The sequence below is a fragment of the Microcaecilia unicolor genome, chromosome 2, assembly GCF_901765095.1.
Source record: "Microcaecilia unicolor chromosome 2, aMicUni1.1, whole genome shotgun sequence".
Lineage (NCBI taxonomy): Eukaryota > Metazoa > Chordata > Amphibia > Gymnophiona > Siphonopidae > Microcaecilia > Microcaecilia unicolor.
Genome location: NC_044032.1, coordinates 606,820,412 through 606,840,814, shown reverse-complemented (window position 1 = coordinate 606,840,814; position 20,403 = coordinate 606,820,412). Strand labels below are relative to the sequence as shown.

General features: G+C 47.2%; 1 protein-coding gene across 2 annotated transcripts in view; it reads left to right on the top strand.

Moving 5' to 3' along the window:
• The window catches only part of GLRB (glycine receptor beta), a 205,677-nt gene that overhangs the window by 40,431 nt on the left and 144,843 nt on the right, over window positions 1–20,403 (top strand). For both annotated transcript variants that reach the window (XM_030192686.1, XM_030192685.1), the window contains exon 3: window positions 2,036–2,142. In XM_030192686.1, coding sequence (XP_030048546.1) covers window positions 2,036–2,142 — 107 coding nt within the window. The remainder of the gene's footprint in view (window positions 1–2,035; window positions 2,143–20,403) is intronic.

Below are 20,403 nucleotides of genomic sequence, written 5' to 3'. Positions count from 1 at the left end.
TTGAGAACCACCACACAAAAATAAGCAATAGAGCTGGCCATGAGCAAGTGGAGGAGTAGCCTAATGATTAAGGGCAGTGGGCTGAGAACCTGAGGAATTGGGTTTGATTCCCACTGCAACTCCTTGTGGTCCTGAGCAAATCACCTAACCCTGCATTGCCCTAGGTATAAAAAAAAGTACCTATATATAAAATAAATGTAAACAACTTGATTGTACCACAGAAAGGAGGTATGTCAAATCCATATCCCTTTACCCTTATTGAAGTGAACCCAACATGGTCTTCGTTTAGCACTTTTGACTGGGATCAAGAACTTACCAGTTGGTAGTGCTCAATACTTTCAGTATCTCAGTGAAGAGGCCATTTTCTCTCCTTAGCTTCAGAAGACAATTCTCAAACAATCATGTGTACAAAAAAAAAAAAAAAGCCTGCAGTTGACAATAGTACAACTATAAAAAAAGATAAAATGCTTCTGGACAGTATGGCACCCTTTTATAATGACTTTAACCCTGCAGAGGCAAAGGTAACCCTCAACCCTGGTGGAACCCCTTAAACCTCCCTGCCTTTGTGTAATTCTCAATGGAAGGGGAGGCCCTTGGCTTCTGAGAAACTTGCAGATTTCACTCATGGGCTCCTCCAGCCACTACTACCCTAAAAATGATAACAGAAAGAGTAGAAACAATCTCTGTTTCCTTTTCATGCAGCTAGACCAGTCCAGACAAATGGATTGAATCCCCCTACGTCAGGTGGAGGTAGAGATACTGAACTATTCCAGTGCAACTGCTGTTATAAGGGCTGGTGCAGCCTGGAATTCTCCAGTATTTCTCTACCTGTATGTACTAGTATAGGTCTGGTCTGGATCAGCAGATCCTTAAGTGATATTTACATAAGTGTGATATGAAACCTAATGATGATGATGATGATGATGGCTAAATCAATAGTGTGGCTAAGTTTCTCGGTGAAGCTGAAATTCTCTAGTGATACCAGACAAGTCTAATAATTATACTGATTATGATGATAATAATAAACATAGCCAGTGCCTTGGGAGTGTATAGGTAGCATAAAAGCACACAAATGGCTCTAATTTTCTTGATTCAGAAATTTTTATTTTTTTTGCTTCCAGAACTTAAAGCTAGATCAGCATTCTTCTTTGCCAGTCAAAGGGACCAGTGTGTGCCCCCATTGACTCTAAGTGTGGCTCCCTGCCTCTTTATTTAGTATACAGTCCCCCCCTACCTTTTTCTTAGATTTGCTACTAGTAAACCTCCATAACAGTTATTCTGCTTATTAACCCTACCATGTAGCTCTCAGTGAGTATGAGTTAGCCAGAATCCCATGCTTGTCTTACAAGACAGAGAGCACCTTGCAGTTTCAATTTACTACAAGGTATGTGGTGCTGGAAGAAAAATTACCATCAAGCTTCAAGAAAAAGTATAGGGAGAGATTCAATACTGGGGATGGGGGCGTGATTGGGGGATATGAACCTTTTTGAAGAGAATGGGGGTCAAGATGTATGGTGGAGATTAACTGTTTCTGCTGCTTTGTCTGGTGATAGTGTTGGCTTTGATATTTGAAGGTTTTTAAAAAAATATATATACTGGTTCTCACTTGAAAAATAGCGAAGATCTCTGAGCTTGGTAGAAGGGAGATGTGATAGACACGTTTAAAATACCTATGTGGCATAAATGCACAGAAGGCGAGACTCAGTTGAAAGGAAGCTCTGGTATGAGGGGGCATAGGATGAAGGTGAAAAGGGGACAGACTCGGAAAACACCTGAGGAAAATACTTCTTTACGGAAAGAGTGGTGAAATTTGTGGAGATGGTGGAGACAAAAACTATATCTGAACTCAAGAAAGCTTGGGATAAGTACATAGGATATCTAAGGAAGTCAAAGGGAAAGTAGATGGCATGGATGGGCAGACTGGATAGGCCATATGTTCTTTATCTGTCTTCATGTTTCTGTGTTTCATGTCAGGATGTTTGGAATTTGTTTGCTGCAGTAACTTACTACTAGTAACTGATGAACTGTTTTACAGCCAGCAATCTGCGGAGGATCTGGCAAGAGTACCTGCAAACTCTACTAGCAACATTTTGAACAGACTGCTGGTCAGCTATGATCCCAGGATAAGACCAAATTTTAAAGGTTGGTGTTGCGATTGAATACATTCAATGTTAACCATCATTTTGATAATTGCAAGCTAGGGTTCATGTAAACTAAATATAGTACACCAGGGGTGCTCAAAATCAGTCCTTGACCACAGCCTGTTTTTCATGATTTCCACAATGAATTTGTATGAGATCTATTTTTATGCAGTAGAAGCAGTGCATGCAAATAGATCTCATTCATTTTCATTTAGGAAATCCTTAAGACCAGGCTGGGTTGTGGACCTTGAATTCTAGGTTTGAAGACTTGCATTTATATTTTTTTCATTCAGTGGAAATGGAAACCAATATCAAGTTGTATTTTGAATGGCCATGAATTATCTTAAAATTGCATTTAAAACTGGTTGTTCTTTTCACATTTACAATGGCAGCCTTGGTAGTTTTGTGTTAAAGAAAGATAAACCTGTAACAGGATGCTGCAATGGCAATTAAACAGTATTTTCCGTACTGCAACATTTGTAAGAGGTTAAGAAAAGAAGCATACATTGCACAGCAGTTAGGTTAAAACATTAAAAAAAAAATGCAATAAAGCAAAAAGAGGAAAACAAGATACTAGATAAGTAAATGTAGCTGTGTTAATGAAGAGAAGAGTTCAGAACCCCAAAGGAGAAAAAAATATACAGAAATTAGGAAAACATACAATTCACGCAGTGTTGTGCTATAGACCCTAGTATTCCCAAACCTAACTACCCCCAATTCCCATGCTGTACAATTGACCCCTTAATACTGAATGTTCAGCTAAAAATATTTCCAAGTGAGTTTGATCTATAAAAATATTACTTGCTCCGATACATCATTAAACACTTATAAGGAAATTTCAAATAGACGGTACCTCCCAAAGTAAAAACTCTAGTTTTTTTAATTATGGAGGATAACCTCACATCTGGGAAAATTTGTATTTTATATCCATTAAAAAAAAATCCTTAATCTTAAAGTATGACTTGAAAGCACCAGTTTTTCAAACTGTGTTGCAAAGGAAACAAGGAGTGTGGCCTGGTGGCAGTAGTGTCCTGGGAATCTTCTAAAAATCCAGTTAAAACATAAGAAGTCAAATGGTCAGGGCCACACTCTTTGCAAACTAAACTTTTAATTAGGCACATACTATACCCTTAGTAAGTTTGTTATCAGCATTAGGCAAAGCCATTATCTCCCTAAAGTATTTATGAAGTAGAATCTCGTAGAATCTCAGGAGACAACGGATAGTTCAGAGAAAAATTTATAATGTACAAGTTCTTGGATCTTAATTGATTTTCTAAGCTCTCTAGTGTACTGGCAAACTCTCCTTAATAGTGATGAGTGCACAAGAGCAACTTGAAAATCCAGACTCTTCATTTGCTTATTTAATTGATCCAGTCTATGTTGCAAGTTTTCTTTTTTTTTTTTTTTATTTGTAAGAAGTCTTTTATTGAAAATTCTCATTAGACAACATACAATATTTATCGCTCTACACTGGCATGTTTACAATGTAGTCCAGACAAGATGAAAACCAGGTAGTGCAATTTACTGCCACAGTACAACAATTAAATATAAACTGTAGAAACTTCAACTTTTTATTGAAAAAAAATTTCCCCCCCCCATCCCCCATCTTATCAACATGTTGCAAGTTTTCATGAGGTATGCAAGTCTTATTATGGTCATGCTACCTGTATTTTAGTATGCTGAAGAAAACCCTGAATAAAAATTAAATTACAAAAATAATAGTAATCTCCACAAAGTACACTCGTGAGCAGTTTGTAATACATTCTTGCTTGACATGTACAAGTATATTATCTGCATGGTGTTCTGATCAAGGTCTTCGTAATGGGGAGAGTGACTATAAAATAAAATACTAATATCTGTTCAACAATGAAATATTGAAAACTATATTGTCACTTGAAAGCAAAACTGTTGTGCATGCAGTATTTGTATGAAATGAGACATATATTATAGTACATTGTTGTAAAATCTTCTTGGATGCCAAGTTTGTTGTTTTGATATTTACTGTAGTAAAAAAAAAAAGTGTTGATTTATAGTAAGCACATTGAACTTCTCATTTTCACTGTTTTACATCAAGCATACATACAACACTTTTTTTTGCCTTCAGATGACGATATTTTGATTGTACAATGAATGTAAATGTTGGCTAAAAGACTACATATAATCTTAGCTTTACTTAACAGTAATTTCCTTGTCATCAAGCAGATGCAGCCATTACAGATGGGTTGTGTCCATCAACCAGCAGAGGGAGATAGAGAGCACACTTTTTTCAGTGCCTCATACCAGCTTGCTCCACTGCCTCTCTTCAGTATTCTCTATCTCCCCTAGCAGAGTGGCTGCAGCTTCTTCGAGCTCCATCTAAAATCTGCCTGGAGGTTGCTCCTGTGCTTTTGCCAGTTGTTAGCAGGGGTGTTGGAGGCTATAGCAGCTTCACCTTAAAGGCACATAGTTTCGCCCTTTCCCTGCCTTACCCATACCTCCGTGGATGTGGACACATTGCTTAGCTTTCCCTGTCCTTCCCCACCAACAGTGGATGCAGGCACATAGGTTTGCCCTTTCCCTGCCTTTCCCACTCACCTGAGCCTCCGGAGTTCTATTTACCTCTTCTTTCCTCACAGCGTTAAAAAAAAAAAAAAAAAAAGGAACAGAGGTTTTTCCTTGCCTTTTTCTGTGGGACCGGAGCTGTGATACTCGATCCAGTGAGGTAAGAGTGTTTTCTGACTCCTCCAGGGTGGGCCCGCAATTTACCGCCGTTTTCGGCGATGGCTGCGGAGACAGTAAAGTGCTGTTCCAAGTGTGGCAAGCGCAGATCAGCAGCGGGGCTCTGTAAATCGTGCTGTACAGATGTTAGAGCCGGCCCGAGCATTGCAGGCGACGTTTTCTTCGCGCTCTGAGCTGGCAGCGGGCGCCATTTTGAATTTACCACATGGCGCGACCTCCGCTGAGTCGGAGAGTCCTGAGCCCGGGGGCAGGCCTCGGAGTGAGGCTGATATGGGAGCTACTAGCCCCGACAGAGATCCGGGTGCCCAGGGTGAGTTTTTCTCCCCTGATTTTTTCTTATTAATGCATAAAGCATACATGCTTAAAAGAGCTCTCCCACAAAGCCCGGCACGGGCCTCTTCTAATGCCCCCCTGGTGGATTCTAGCCTGGGTATGCCCTCTGAGGCGTTATTCCATGATAATTGGCAGAATATGAAGCGCAGAAGGGCTCATTCCCCTTCAGAGAGTGCTGCACCTCCTTCCCCCCCCCCCCCCCCTGGTCGGGCTGCGAGGATTCGGAGGACTCTGGCAGGCCTTCATGGTCTGAGGAGCCAGAGTCTGGTGCAGAAGTGACTCAGGATCTGGACGATCCCTCCGCGGTGAGGATTTTCCACCGTGATGAGCTGCCAGCGCTTATTTCTGATGCCCTGCAGGCTCTCTCTATTGAGGACCCTGCCAGTGGCACAGCCTTCTCTGTGAATCCTAGGATGGCTAGTACCAAAAAGCCTGCTCGAGCCTTTCCTTTGCATGATTCCATCCAAGAGCTTATTTCGGCTCAATGGGCTGACCCCGAGGGACCTTTGAAAGTTTCCAGGGCTATGGGGCAATTATACCCTCTGAGTGAGGAGCATATGGCTCACTTTGCTATGCCTAAAGTGGATGCCCTAGTCACAGCTGTGACAAAGAGAACTACCCTTTCTGTTGAAGGAGGTGTTGCCCTGAAGGATATTCAAGACCGTAGACTTGAATCAGCACTTAAACAGTCATTTGAAATTGCAGGTCTCACTATTCGGGCGTCTGCATGCAGTTGTTATGCTGCTAGAGCCTGCCTGGCTTGGTTGCAACAGGCAGTGGAACAGCCCGGTGATGGAGCGGAGCCCTTTTCAGATGTGGCTTCGCGGATGGAGTCGGCCTTGTCCTTTCTTGCTGACGCCCTTTATGATATTGTCAGAGCTTCGGCTAAACACATGTCAGTAGCAGTGGCGGCTCGCCGTCTTCTTTGGCTACGGCATTGGGCGGCGGACATGGCCTCTAAGCAAAGGTTGGTGAAGTTGCCCAAGGCCTTCTCCTATTTGGTGAGGAGTTGGAGAAAATTGTGAAGGGCCTGGGTGAGGCTAAACCCCAGCGCTTGCTCAAAGATAGGCCTCGGCCTTCCTCTAAGGGTGCGGCGGTCCACTCCTCTTACAGACCTCGCTTCCATGAAGCTCGAAGGTACCGCCCAGGGCGTTCTGCTGGGTTCACTTCGCGTGCCCGTTTTCAGCAGAGGAACTCCTTTCACTTGGACAAATGATCCACAGCCACTGGCTCAAGGCCTGGAGTTCAGGGGCGACCCTCTCAATGATGGTGCGCCGGCCCTCTCCTCGAGTCCTGTCATCGGAGGACGTCTTTCCCTCTTTGCCGAGAAGCGGGCCAACATTTCCTCAGATCAGTGGGTCTTGGACCTGATCAGAGACGGTTACAGAATAGAATTCGACGCCCCTGTAAGAGACGTATTTGTGGAGTCCCGATACGGTTCTGCCGCCAAACGGGCGGCGGTAGAGGAGACTTTGCAAGGTCTGATTCAGATAGGGGCCGTGTCCCCGGTACCTCCCGCTGAACATGGCTGCGGCCGCTACTCCATCTACTTTGTGGTGCTGCGAAAAGGAGGGTCTTTTCACCCTATTCTGGACTTAAAAGAATTAAACAAGTCCCTGAGAGTGCGGCATTTGCACATGGAAACCCTGCGCTCCGTCATTGCGGCGGTACAGCCAGGAGAGTTTCTCACGTCTCTGGACCTGAAAGAAGCTTACTTGCACATTCCTATTTGGCCCCTGCACCAGAGGTTTCTGAAGTTTGCGGTGATGGGAAAGCATTTCCAGTTCCGGGCCTTGCCTTTTGGCCTCACCACAGCTCCCCGCACCTTTTCGAAGGTTATGGTGGTAGTAGCTGCCTTTCTAAGGCGAGAGGGTATTCGGGTTCACCCGTACCTGGACGACTGGCTCATTCGAGCAAACTCTGCTGCAGAGAGTCAGCATGTAACAGCCAGAGTGGTCTCAGTACTTCAATCTCTGGGCTGGGTCGTCAATTTCGCTGAAAGTCACCTGACCCCCTCGCAGTCTCTAGAATATTTGGGGCCAGGTTCGACACAGCCTCGGGGTATGTGTACCTACCCGAGCAAAGGCGGTGCAGGCTTCAGAATCGGGTCCGTCTGCTCCTGAGGATGCCCCGCCAGCGAGCTTGGGACATTGTCCAGCTGCTTGGATCGATGACGGCCACCGTGGAACTGGTGCCCTGGGCGAGAGCGCACCTGAGACCTCTACAGTATGCTCTACTCCAAAGATGGTCTTCAGTATCTCAGGATTACCAATGCAGACTCTCTTGGCTCCCTGCGGCCCGACTCAGCATGGAGTGGTGGCTCTCAGACAGCATGCTGCGGCGAGGAATGCCGCTGGCGCTCCCCGATTGGTGCCTAGTGGTGACAGATGCCAGCCTGAAAGGCTGGTGCGCACATTGCAAGAGGAAGCATGCCCAGGGTCTATGGACACCCGAGGAGTCGGAGTGGTCCATCAACCGCCTAGAGTTGATAGCGGTGTTTCAGGTGTCTGGCCTTTCAAGTGACCCTGGAAGGATTGGCTGTCAGAGTGATGTCGGACAACACGACAGCAGTGGCCTACATAAATCGACAAGGCGGCACTCAGTGCAGAGCTCTAGCCGCACAGGCCGAACAAATTTGCCACTGGGCCGAGCTGCATCTACAGTTTCTGTCGGCAGCTCACATTGCAGGTCAGAGCAACGTGCAAGCCGATTATCTAAGCAGGCATCAGATCTATCCAGCGGAGTGGGAACTTACAGACGAAGTGTTCCTGCAGATATGTGCCAAGTGGGGCAAGCCCGTGATGGATCTAATGGCGACAAGCTCCAATGCCAAAGTCCCGTGCTTCTTCAGCAGATGGAGAGATCCTCACACGGCGGGGTTGGATGCCTTGGCTCAACCCTGGCCTCCGGGCCTACTGTATGTGTTCCCTCCGTGGCCCTTGTTAGGGCGAGTTCTCCTGCAGATTCGGCTGCATCCAGGAGAAGTGGTTCTCGTCGCCCCGGATTGGCCCAGGAGGCCTTGGTATGCGGACCTCCGACAGATGCTCGTAGAGGATCCCCTTCAGTTACCTCTGGTTCCCAACCTGTTGTCACAGGGTCAGGTGACCATGGAGGACGCCGACCGATTTGGTCTTATGTCCTGGCGATTGAGAGGGCGCAATTGAGAGGCAGAGGCTATTCCAATAAAGTGATTACCACCCTCCTGGAAGGCCCGGAAGCGTTCCACTTCCGTGGCTTATGCCAGGATTTGGCGCCAGTTTGAATTCTGGTGTGCTTCCAGAGAGATCACACCCCTGCGGGCTCCTGTCTCGCCGATTCTGGACTTTTTGCAGGATGGTGTACAAAAAGGCTTGGCCTATAATTCCCTGCGGGTGCAAGTGGCAGCATTGGCCTCCCTGCGTGGCAAGGTTGAAGGCGTATCTTTAGCTGCTCATCCGGATGTGGCATGGATTCTTAGAGGGGTGCTTCAGCTCCGTCCTCCTGTGCGTGCGCCTTGTCCAGCTTGGAACCTGGGGCTAGTGCTGAAGGCCCTTCAGGGTGCTCCCTTTGAACCGCTTCGGCGCGCTTCGGAGAAAGATTTGACACTGAAGGCCGTCTTGTTAGAGGCCATTACTTTGGCGAGACGGGTGTCAGAGCTCCATGCGCTGTCCTGTAGAGACCCTTTTCTGCAGTTTTCAGAGTCCGGGGTCACGGTTCGGACCGTGCCTTCCTTCTTGCCCAAGGTGGTTTCAGCGTTTTTCCTAAACCAACCTATTTTCTTGCCCTCCTTTGTCGAGGAGGAGTTTCCAGAATCTTTTGGGCAATTGCACCTGTTGGATGTGCGCAGGACTCTGCTGCAGTATCTGTGAGTTACTAACTCTTTCAGGACCTCTGATCATCTGTTTGTTTTGCTATCAGGTCCTCGCAGAGGGTCTCCAGTGTCTAAAGCCACTATTGCCCGCTGGCTTAAAGAATCTATCTTTTCAGCTTATTTGCTTGCCGGCCGGCCTCCGCCTGATGCCTTTAAGGCGCATTCCACTAGAGGAATTTCCTCTTCTTGGGCTGAAACTGGAGCACTCTCTCTTCAAGAGATTTGTAGTGCAGCAACATGGGCTTCTAAGCTCTCTTTTGCCCGACATTACAGGCTGGATGTGGCTGCCAGAAGGGACGCACATTTTGGAGCGCAAGTGCTGGCGCGTGTTGTGGCTTGTTCCCACCCTATCTAGGGATTGCTTTGATAAACCCAATCTGTAATGGCTGCATCTGCTTGATGACAAGGAAGGGAAAATTAGGTTCTTACCGTGATAATTTTCTTTCCTTTAGTCATAGCAGATGCAGCCATGATCCCTCCCTGTCTGAATGCTATCTGCTGTAAATCTATTTCAGGTTCTGCTCATGTTTCCTGGAGATTCCGTCCTTGGGAGAAAGTCGGAAAACAGTCTTCAGGATTCTTGTTCAGTTAAAGGAGGATGACTTAATTTCCTCCAGTTTCATGTTTTGGAGGATGAGTTTATTCCCTCCAGTTATGTCTCAGTGGAGGATGGGTTTATGCCCTCCGGGAGGCTGTTTCATTCCCTCCATTCTGAGTTAATGCCCTTTGTTGTAGGGCCATCGTTCGCTGTGAGGAAAGCTCATGTTATTCCCATTGCGGTTTGCCATACTGCTTTGGAAGCTTCAAATACTGAAGAGAGGCAGTGGAGCAAGCTGGTATGAGGCACTGAAAAAAGTGTGCTCTCTATCTCCCTCTGCTGGTTGATGGACACAACCCATCTGTAATGGCTGCATCTGCTATGACTAAAGGAAAGAAAATTATCACGGTAAGAACCTAATTTTCCCTTCCTTGTCATCAAGCAGATGAAGCCATTACGTATGGGTTGTGTCCATCAACCAGCAGGGGGAGATAGAGAGCACTCAACTTTTCACAGTGCCTTATGGCCAGCTAGCTCCACTGTCTCTTCAGTATTCTCTATCTCCCCAAGCAGGGTGGCTGCAGCTTCTTCGAGCTCCATCAAAAATCTGCCTGGGGGAGGCTCCTGGCTTGCCAGTTGTTAGCCGGGGTGTTAGAGGCTATAGCAGCTTCACTTTGAAGGCACATAGGTTAGCCCTTTCCCTGCCTTACCCATGCCCCCGTGGATGTGGACATATTAGCTTGCTTTTCCCTGTCCTTTCCCACTTAGTGGATGCAGGCACATTGGTTCGCCTTTCCCTGCCTTTCCCACTTATCTGAGCCTCCGGAGTGTTTTTATTTACCTCTTTTTGCCTCTGCTTTCCACACAGCGTTAAAAAAAAAAAATAATAATTAAAGTCGCATTGCGCTTTAGCGCAGCGATCTTGGAAAAGAGGTTTTTTTTTCTTGAGATTCTTCTGCAGGACCGGAGCTGTGATACTCGGTCTAGTGAGGTAAGAGTGTTTTCTGACTCCTCCGGGGTGGGCCCGCGATCGGGACGTTTTTGGTGTGAACCGCCATTTTTGAATTTTACCGCTGTTTTCAGCGATGGCTGCGGAGACTGTAAAGTGCTGTTCTAAATGTGGCAAGCGCAAATCAGCAGCGGGGCTCTGTAATTCATGCTGTACAGATGGTAGAGCCGGCCTGAGCATGGTGAGCGGCGATCTTTTGCGCTCTGAGCTGGCAGCGGACGTCATTTTGGATTTTCCACATGGCGCGGCCTCCGTTGCGATGGAGAGCCCTGAATCCGGTGGGGGGGTCCTCTGAATGAGGCTAATAATAGAACTGATAGCCCTGGGCAGGATCCGGGGCGGTCAGGGAGCGGTTTTCTCCCCTGATTTTGTTTTAATGCTGCATAGGGCGTACATGCTTAAAAGAGCTCTTCCACAGGGATCTTCGGACCCTCTGCCTGCCCCCCCCCCTCCCCCGGTGGATCCTGGCCTTTTGGAGTTGGCTTTGCCTGTTTCTTATCCTCCTGATAAACACAGAAGGGCTAATTCCCCTTCTGAGTGTGGTGCACCCCCCCCCCCCCCCTCGTGGTCGGGCTGTGAGGATTCCGAGGGGTCTGGCAGAACTTCTTGGGCTGAGGAGCCAGAGTCGGGTGCAGAATTGCCACAGGAGCTTGATGTTTCATCTGCGGTGAGGATTTTCCACCGCGAGGAGCTGCCAGCGCTTATTTCAGATGCCATACGAGCCCTGTCGATTGAAGATCCTGGGAGTGGCACAGCCTCCTCTGTTAATCCAAGGATGGCTAGTACCAGAAAGCCTGCTCGAGCCTTTCCTTTGTATGACTCCATTCAAGAGCTTGTTTCGGCTCAGTGGGCTGACCCTGAGGGACCTTTGAAGGTTGCCAGGGCTATGGGGCAATTATACCCTCCTGAGGAACATTTGGCTCGCTTTGCAATGCCTAAAGTGGATGCTCTGGTCACGGCTGTGACAAAGAGAACTACCCTCCCTGTTGAAGGAGGTGTTGCCCTGAAGGATATTCAAGACCGCAGGCTTGATTCAGCTCTGAAGCGGTCCTTTGATTTGGCAGGTCTCACTGTTCGGGCGTCTGCATGCAGTTGTTATGCTGCTAGAGCCTGCCTGGCTGGTTACAGCAGGCAGTGGAACAGCCCGGTGATGGAGCGGAGACCTTATCTGAAGTGGCTCCGCGGATGGAGTCGGCCTTGTCCTTTTTGGCTGACGCCCTTTATGATATGGTCAGAGCTTCGGCTAAACAAATGGCTGTAGCAGTGGCGGCTCACCGCACTCTTTGGCTACGAGATTGGGCGGCGGACATGGCCTCTAAGCAAAGGTTGGTGAGGTTGCCCTTTCAAGGCCTTCTCCTGTTTGGTGAGGAGCTGGAAAACATTGTTAAAGGCCTGGGGGATTCCAAACCTCAGCGCTTGCCCGAAGATAGGCCGAAGCCTTCCTCTAAGGGTCAGGCGGTCCGCTCCTCTTACAGACCTCGCTTCTGTGAAGCTAGAAGGTACCGCCCGGGGCGTGCTGCTGAGTTCACTTCGCGTGCCCGCTTTCAGCAGAGAAACTCTTTTCGCTCGGACAAATGTTCCGCAGCTGCTGGTTCAAGGCCTGGAGTTCAGGAGTGACTCTTTCAATGATGGTGCGCCGGCCCCTCCTCGTTTCCTGTCATCAGAGGAAGACTTTCCCTCTTTTTCGAGGAGTGAGCCAAAATCTCTGCAGATCAGTGGGTCTTGGACCTGATCAGAGACAGATACCGAATAGAATTCCATGCCCCGGTGAGAGACGTGTTTGTGGAGTTCCGATGCGGTTCTGTTGCCAAACGGACGACGATAGAGGAGACTTTGCACAGTCTGTGCCAGTTAGGGGCTGTGACCCCGGTGCCTCCCGCCGAACAAGGTCTAGGCCGCTACTCCATTTACTTTGTGGTGCCGCGAAAAGGCGGGTCTTTTCGCCCGATCCTGGACTTAAAAGAGCTAAACAAGTCCTTAAGAGTGCGGCATTTTCACATGGAAACCCTGCGCTCCGTTATTGTGGCGGGACAGCCAGGAGAGTTTCTCACGTCTCTGGACCTGAAAGAAACTTACTTACACATACCAATTTGGCCCCCGCACCAGAAGTTTCTGCGGTTTGCGGTGTTGGGAAAACATTTCCAGTTTCGGGCCTTGCCTTTTGGCCTCGCCACAGCTCCCCGAACCTTCTCCAAGGTAATGGTGGTAGTAGCTGCCTTTCTCAGGCGAGAGGGTATCCGGGTTCACCAGTACCTAGACGACTGGCTCATCAGAGCAGACTCAGAAAAAGAGAGTCATCTAGCTACAGCCAGAGTGGTTTCAGACCTTCAATCTCTGGGCTGGGTCGTCAATATGGCCAAACGTTACCTGACCCCCTCGCAATCTCTAGAATATTTGGGGGCCAGGTTCGACACAGCCTCGGGCTATGTGTTTCTTCCCGAGCAAAGGCGGTGCAAGCTTCAGAATCAGGTCTGTATGCTCCTGAGGATGCCCCACCCGCGAGCTTGGGACATTGTCCAGCTGTTGGGATCGATGACGGCCACCTTGGAAGTGGTGCCATGGGCGAGAGCGCACCTGAGACCTCTACAGTATTCTGTACTTCAACGATGGTCTCCAGTATCTCAGGATTATCAGTGCAGATTTTCTTGGCTCCCTGCTGCCTGCCTCAGTATGGAGTGGTGGCTCTCGGACAGCATGTTGCAGCGGGGAATGCCGCTGGCGCTCCCCGATTGGTGCCTAGTGGTGACAGATGCCAGCCTGAAGGGCTGAGGCGCACATTGCCAGGGGAAGCATGCCCAGGGTCTGTGGACGCCCGACGAGTCGGAGTGGTCCATCAACCGCCTGGAGTTGAAAGCGGTGTTTCTGGCTCTTCTGGCCTTTCAAGTGACCCTGGAAGGATTGGCTGTCCGAGTGATGTCGGACAACACGACAGCAGTGGCCTACATAAATCAACAAGGCGGCACTCAGTGCAGAGCTCTAGCCGCGCAGGCCAAACAAATTTGCCACTGGGCCGAGCTGCATCTACAGTCCCTGTCAGCAGCTCACATTGCAGGTCAGAGCAACGTGCAAGCCGACTCTCTAAGCAGGCATCAGATCGATCCAGCAGAGTGGGAACTAGCAGACGATGTACTCCTGCAGATATGTGCCAAATGGGGCAAGCCAGTGATGGATCTTATGGCGACCAGTTCCAATGCAAAGTCCCGTGCTTCTTCAGCAAACGGAGGGATCCTCGCTCTGCCGGGTTGGATGCCTTGGCTCAACCCTGGCCCCTGGGCTTGCTGTATGTGTTCCCTCCGTGGCCCTTGATAGGGCGAGTGCTCCTGCGGATTCGGCTGCATCCAGGAGAAGTGGTGCTCATCACCCCGGATTGGCCCAGGAGGCCTTGGTATGCGGACCTCCGACAGATGCTGTTGGAGGCTCCCTTTCCGTTACATCTGGTTCCGCACCTGTTGTCACAGGGTCCGGTGGCCTTGGAGGACGCCTGCCGCTTTGGTCTTATGGCATGGCGATTGAGAGGACGCAATTGAGAGATAAAGGCTACTCAAATAAGGTAATTTCCACTCTCCCGCAGGCCCGTAAGCGCTCCACTTCCGTGGCTTATGCCAGGATTTGGCGCCAGTTTGAAGTCTAGTGTGTTTCAAAAGCGCTTTCTCCGTTGCGGGCTCCTGTCTCGCCGATTCTGGACTTTTTGCAGGATGGTGTACACAAAGGCTTGGCCTATAATTCCCTGCGGGTGCAAGTGGCAGCATTGTCCTCCCTGTGTGGCAAGGTTGAAGGCGTGTCCTTAGCTGCTTATCCAGATGTGGCACGGTTTCTTAGAGGGGTGCTTCGGCTCCGTCCTCCCGTGCGGGCACCTTGTCCAGCGTGGAACCTGGGGTTACTATAGAAGGCCCTTCAGGGGGCTCCCTTTGAACCGCTTTGGCGTGCTTCAGAGAAAGATTTGACACTGAAGGCCGTCTTTTTAGTGGCCATTACCTCGGCAAGACGGATGTCAGAGCTCCATGCGCTGTCCTGTAGAGACCCTTTTCTGCAATTCTCAGAGTCAGGGGTCATGGTTCGGACCGTGCCTTCATTCATGCCTAAGGTGGTTTCAGCGTTTCACCTAAACCAGCCTGTTTTTCTTCCCTCCTTTGTTGAGGAGGAGTTTCCAGATTCATTTGGGCAGTTGCACCTTTTGGATGTGCGCAGGATTCTGTTGCAGTATCTGCGAATTACAAATTCTTTCAGGACCTCTGATCATCTTTTTGTGCTGTTTGCAGGCCCTCGCAGAGGGTCTTCAGCGTCTAAAGCCACTATTGCCCGTTGGCTCAAAGAAGCTATCTTTTCAGCATATCTGCTGTCTGGCTGGGCTCCGCCTGAAGCCTTTAAGGCACATTCCATAAGAGCGATTTCCTCTTCCTGGGCGGAAACTGGAGCACTATCTCTTCATGAGATTTGCAGTGCTGCAACATGGGCTTCTAAGCTCTCTTTTGCCTGACATTACAGGCTGGATGTGGCTGCCAGGAGGGATGCGCGTTTTGGAGCACAGGTGCTAGCGCGTGGTGTGGCTTGTTCCCACCCTATTTAGGGATTGCTTTGTTACATCCCATACGTAATGGCTTCATCTGCTTGATGACAAGGAAGGGAAAATTAGGTTCTTACCATGATAATTTTCTTTCCTTTAGTCATAGCAGATGAAGCCATGAGCCCTCCCTTTATGATTGTCTGTATTGCAGTGATTCTGATTTTAGGTGCTGGTTCTTGTTTCCTGAAGTTATATTCCTTCCTTAGGGAGTTGGAAAACAGTCTTCAGGATTCTTGTTACAGTTATAGGAGGATGAGTTCATTCCCTCCAGTTCATGTTTTGGGAGGATGAGTTTATTCCCTCCAGGAGGATGCAAGTATTCCCTCCGTTTATACAAAGTGGAGGACGAGTTTATTCCCTCCAGGAGGATGAGTTCATTCCCTCCTTTTTTGAGTTTATGCCCTTGTTAAGGGGCCATCGTTCGCTGTGAGGAAAGTTCATGTTATTCCCATTGCGGTTTGCCATACTGCTTTGGAAGCTTCAAATACTGAAGAGGCAGTGAAGCTAGCTGGCCATGAGGCACTGTGAAAAGTTGAGTGCTCTCTATCTTCCCCCTGCTGGTTGATGGACACAACCCATACGTAATGGCTTCATCTGCTATGACTAAAGGAAAGAAAATTATCATGTTGACAAGTGCAAAGTGATGCATGTGGGTAAGAGGAACCCGAATTATAGCTACGTCTTGCAAGGTTCCGCGTTAGGAGTTACGGATCAAGAAAGGGATCTGGGTGTCGTCATCGATGATACGCTGAAACCTTCTGCTCAGTGTGCTGCTGCGGCTAGGAAAGCGAATAGAATGTTGGGTGTTATTAGGAAGGGTATGGAGTCCAGGTGTGCGGATGTTATAATGCCGTTGTATCGCTCCATGGTGCGACCGCACCTGGAGTATTGTGTTCAGTACTGGTCTCCGTATCTCAAAAAAGATATAGTAGAATTGGAAAAGGTACAGCGAAGGGCGACGAAAATGATAGTGGGGATGGGACGACTTTCCTATGAAGAGAGGCTGAGAAGGCTAGGGCTTTTCAGCTTGGAGAAGAGACGGCTGAGGGGAGATATGATAGAAGTGTATAAAATAATGAGTGGAATGGATCGGGTGGATGTGAAGCGACTGTTCACGCTATCCAAAATACTAGGACTAGAGGGCATGAGTTGAAGCTACAGTGTGGTAAATTTAAAACGAATCGGAGAAACTTTTTCTTCACCCAACGTGTAATTAGACTCTGGAATTCGTTGCCGGAGAACGTGGTACGGGCGGTTAGCTTGACGGAGTTTAAAAAGGGGTTAGATAGATTCCTAAAGGACAAGTCCATAGACCGCTATTAAATGGACTTGGAAAAATTCCGCATTTTTAGGTATAACTTGTCTGGAATGTTTTTACGTTTGGGGAGCGTGCCAGGTGCCCTTGACCTGGATTGGCCACTGTCGGTGACAGGATGCTGGGCTAGATGGACCTTTGGTCTTTCCCAGTATGGCACTACTTATGTACTTATGTACTTATGGTAAGAACCTAATTTTCCCATTCACTAATGCTTGCACATACACATCTGTCAGTGTACTAGCAGTTTAAAACGATAGTAACATATATTAAATGATAGCAGAAAAAGACCATTTGGCCTATCCAGTCAGACCAGTTATTCTGTTCCTTACAATAAGGATGCCTTCCAGCTGCCAGTCATTATTGACCACCTGCAATCTTTTCACACCATCTAAGACGCTATGAGGGGCATTTTTGAAAGCACATCCAAGTTAGAATAGAGACGTCCAGCTTATAACATTCAAAACGGACATCCATCTCGCATGTATTTTCCAACAGGAAATATGTGAGATGGCCGTTTTTGTGCTATGGACTTTCGGCACATGAACACCCTCTTAACAAACTGGAATGTTCCAACATATGAACGGCAGGGAGAAGGACGTCTGTTTGACAACATTCTTAGACAGATATCCTTGCAGAGCAGATGGATAGCCTAATGGTTAGTGCAGTGGACTTCAAACCAAAGGACCCAGATTCAAATCCCACTGTAACTTTTATTTTGTAATTGTGAGCCGTCCAGGAACAGAAAAATATCTACTGAACCTGAGTGTACATCACTTCAGTGACCTTTAGGCTTGTAGGTGGCTAATATATTTAGGTACAGTATGTATTTTTCTGTTTCTGGAGGGCTCACAATAAAAAGAAAAGAGTTAAAAGAGGAATTTGAACCTGGCTCCCTTGGTTTGAAGTCCACTGCACTAACATCTAGGTTACATAATACCTGAAACTGGTATTGCCTTTCAGTTTCACTGTCAGGGGAGAGGGAGATGGATTGCAACCACTGGGGGATTAAGGAGGGTTCATGCCTTAATTCCTCCAGTGGTAAGCTGCTCAATTAGAGCATCTTTTGTACCCTGCATGTGACTGAAACAGGTCTTACTGCGTCTTTTGTTTTTTTTTAAGGCTTGGAATGTTTCTTTCTGTTCAATATTCTATCTTGGGCGTCCTGATTTTGGGCCCCTCCTAGTCCCATTTACAACGTTCCTCTTGCTATTTGTATGTGTTGCAGCGTTGGATGTCCCTTTTTTGCCTTTGCAGAATTGGGATTTGGGAATTTTGAGATGCCCATATGCTTTGAAGATAAGCTCCTGTACATTTTTCACATTCTGCTGTCTTAAGAAATGTAATTCATAATGCATAAAAGTAGGAAAGCATAATTGTTACCTTTTAACAGATGTTCTTGGTCCAGGATAATGCAGCCTTCTCTGTGGGCTGCCTATCCAGACATGCTCTCCCTAGGTTGGTTAAAACAGCATTAGCAGCCAATATGTATAGCAAGCAAGCAATATGTATAGCAAGCAAGATGTGATGTAATTATTATTATTTTTTTGAGGGATGGTAGGCAGGAAGGTGTGTGTGCATTATCCTGAAGACCATGGAGAGCACCTTTTACAGTTAAGCAACTATGCTTTCTCCGTGGGCAGGATAATGCAGACACACTTTGTGACTCCCTAACTCAGGGTTGCAAATTTAGTAATTACAGGTGTTGCAGCCTACTGAAGAAGATAGTGAGGGTGGACGAAGCTGGGAATTAGGAGAACAAGTTCTGTAACACAGCCTGTCCAAAATTAGCATCCTTTCTGGTTACTGTGTCAAGACAGTAATGCTGAAAGAAGGTATGTGGTGTGGATCACATAGCCACTTTGCAAAGGTTATTAAAGGGCTTCAGTCTTAGATGGAGGAGGAAGATTAACTTGTTGGTAACAGAAAAAGATACAATCTTCAATCCTTAGAGAGAGAACGGTTTTGGATACTGGTAATCCAAGATATTTTTGATGAAAAGAAAGGAAAATTTGAGAAGTATGTCTGTTAATTTGTTCTGTGTAAATAGAAAAGGACAACTCTCCTGCAGTTCAAGGTATGGAGGGTTACTTCTGCAGGTGACGAGTGAGGTTTAGGAAAGAATACTGGTAGGATTATGGTTTGATTAAGGAAAACACTCTGTATATGAAGGGTAATGTACCCAAGCCTGTATCTTGCTAATGCGACAAACTGATGTGACTGCCACGAGAGATAAAGTCTTCCAAGTGAGGTACTGCAGAGGTACAGAAGCTGAAGGTTCAAAGGGGGGGGGGGGGGGGAGGTTGCATTAATTAAGTCAATACTAAATTTAAATCTCAACAAGGAGGAGATGTGTGAATTGGTGGGTGAAGATGCACCAAACCTTTGAAGAATCTGGGAATCAAAGAATAAGAAGTAAAGGATGAATGTTGAGAATTTGTATGATGGTATGAAATTGGTACGAGTTGAACTCAGATAGACAGTGGAGAAACCAAGATGGCCACAATGTGGTGAGCTCCGGAACCCCTCTCGAATTCGACCATGCTGTCGGTCATCCAGCCGCCTCTTAAAACAGGATTGAAGCGGCCAGACATCCAGACCCTCACCTGACTTCCCAGGAAGACCCGCAAGAGATTGCTCCTGCTCTGGTGAGCACTGTGGAGCAAGTTCGGCACCCTTGTGGCAGTGGGGGAGTGCGATCTTTCCTGCTACAGCAATCATTGTGAAGAGGGAGTGCTGAGGCAGACTGGGGTGGCAGTGAGGCATGCTCGTGCAGTGGAGGGCCGCTATTAACGGTGGCTGAGGAAGAGAGGTGTTTCGCTCTGCGGCAGCTAGTGCTGAGGTGGGAAGGACCGGAGAGGCGAACAATTCATTAAAGGAAACCAGGAGCAAATGAGGAATATTTTATTTTACTTTACTCATTTTATTATATAAGATGATCTAGTGACACTGCCTCTGCTGGAATTTTATTATATAAGATGATCTAGTGACACTGACTCTGCTGGAAATAGAAGAGAAATATTTTATTCTATTTCATTTATAAGATAACCCAATGACAATGCCCATAATTTTGGAACTCTGCCTCCCAGGCTACAAAATTACTCACTGGACAAGGAAAGAAAAAAGCAGGAGGCTTAGCATTAATCTATAGATCCCACTTCACTGTAACAACAACTGCCAAATCCATAACACCAAAACTCGAAATTGCCTCAGTCAGAATTAACCATAATACCCTACTTGACAACCTAAACGTTCCACCAGGCAATTGGCTAGAATGCCAATCGCACTTCATGGATTTCATATCGAATACATGTGTATCAAACTCCAACCTAATCATTATTGGGGACATAAACATACAACTAGAAGACCCCAAGGCAACCAATACACACGAATGCAAGGACTTCCTCCAACTATGGGACCTCAGATGGCCTAATATGCAAGCTACTCATATCAAAGGACACACAATTGACCATCACCCACAAACTATCCCCAGACCTAAACCTTATACTAACAGATACAAGATGGACAGACGTACCATGGTCAGATCACCATAAACTAAACCTAACTCTACAGTGGCGAAAAAGAGGCACGTACCTCAAGCAAGAACGCACAACCTACACCACGAGAGGCCAAATTGACCCTGCAACATTCTGGCAACAGATCTACACTAACGAATGGAAAGCACAAACAGACTCCACACACTATCTTCTAAATTGGGACGACAGATGCAGGAACACACTAGACAAAATTGCACCACTACAAACAAGAACCACACGAAGACAAATCTCAATACCTTGGTTCAACGAAGAACTGAAAATACTAAAAACACAAGTTAGAAGACTTGAACGAACATGGAGAAAAGTGAAATAATGAAATGAAAATACACTGAACGCATGGAAACAAATGCAAAGAAAATACAAATATACAATAAGACA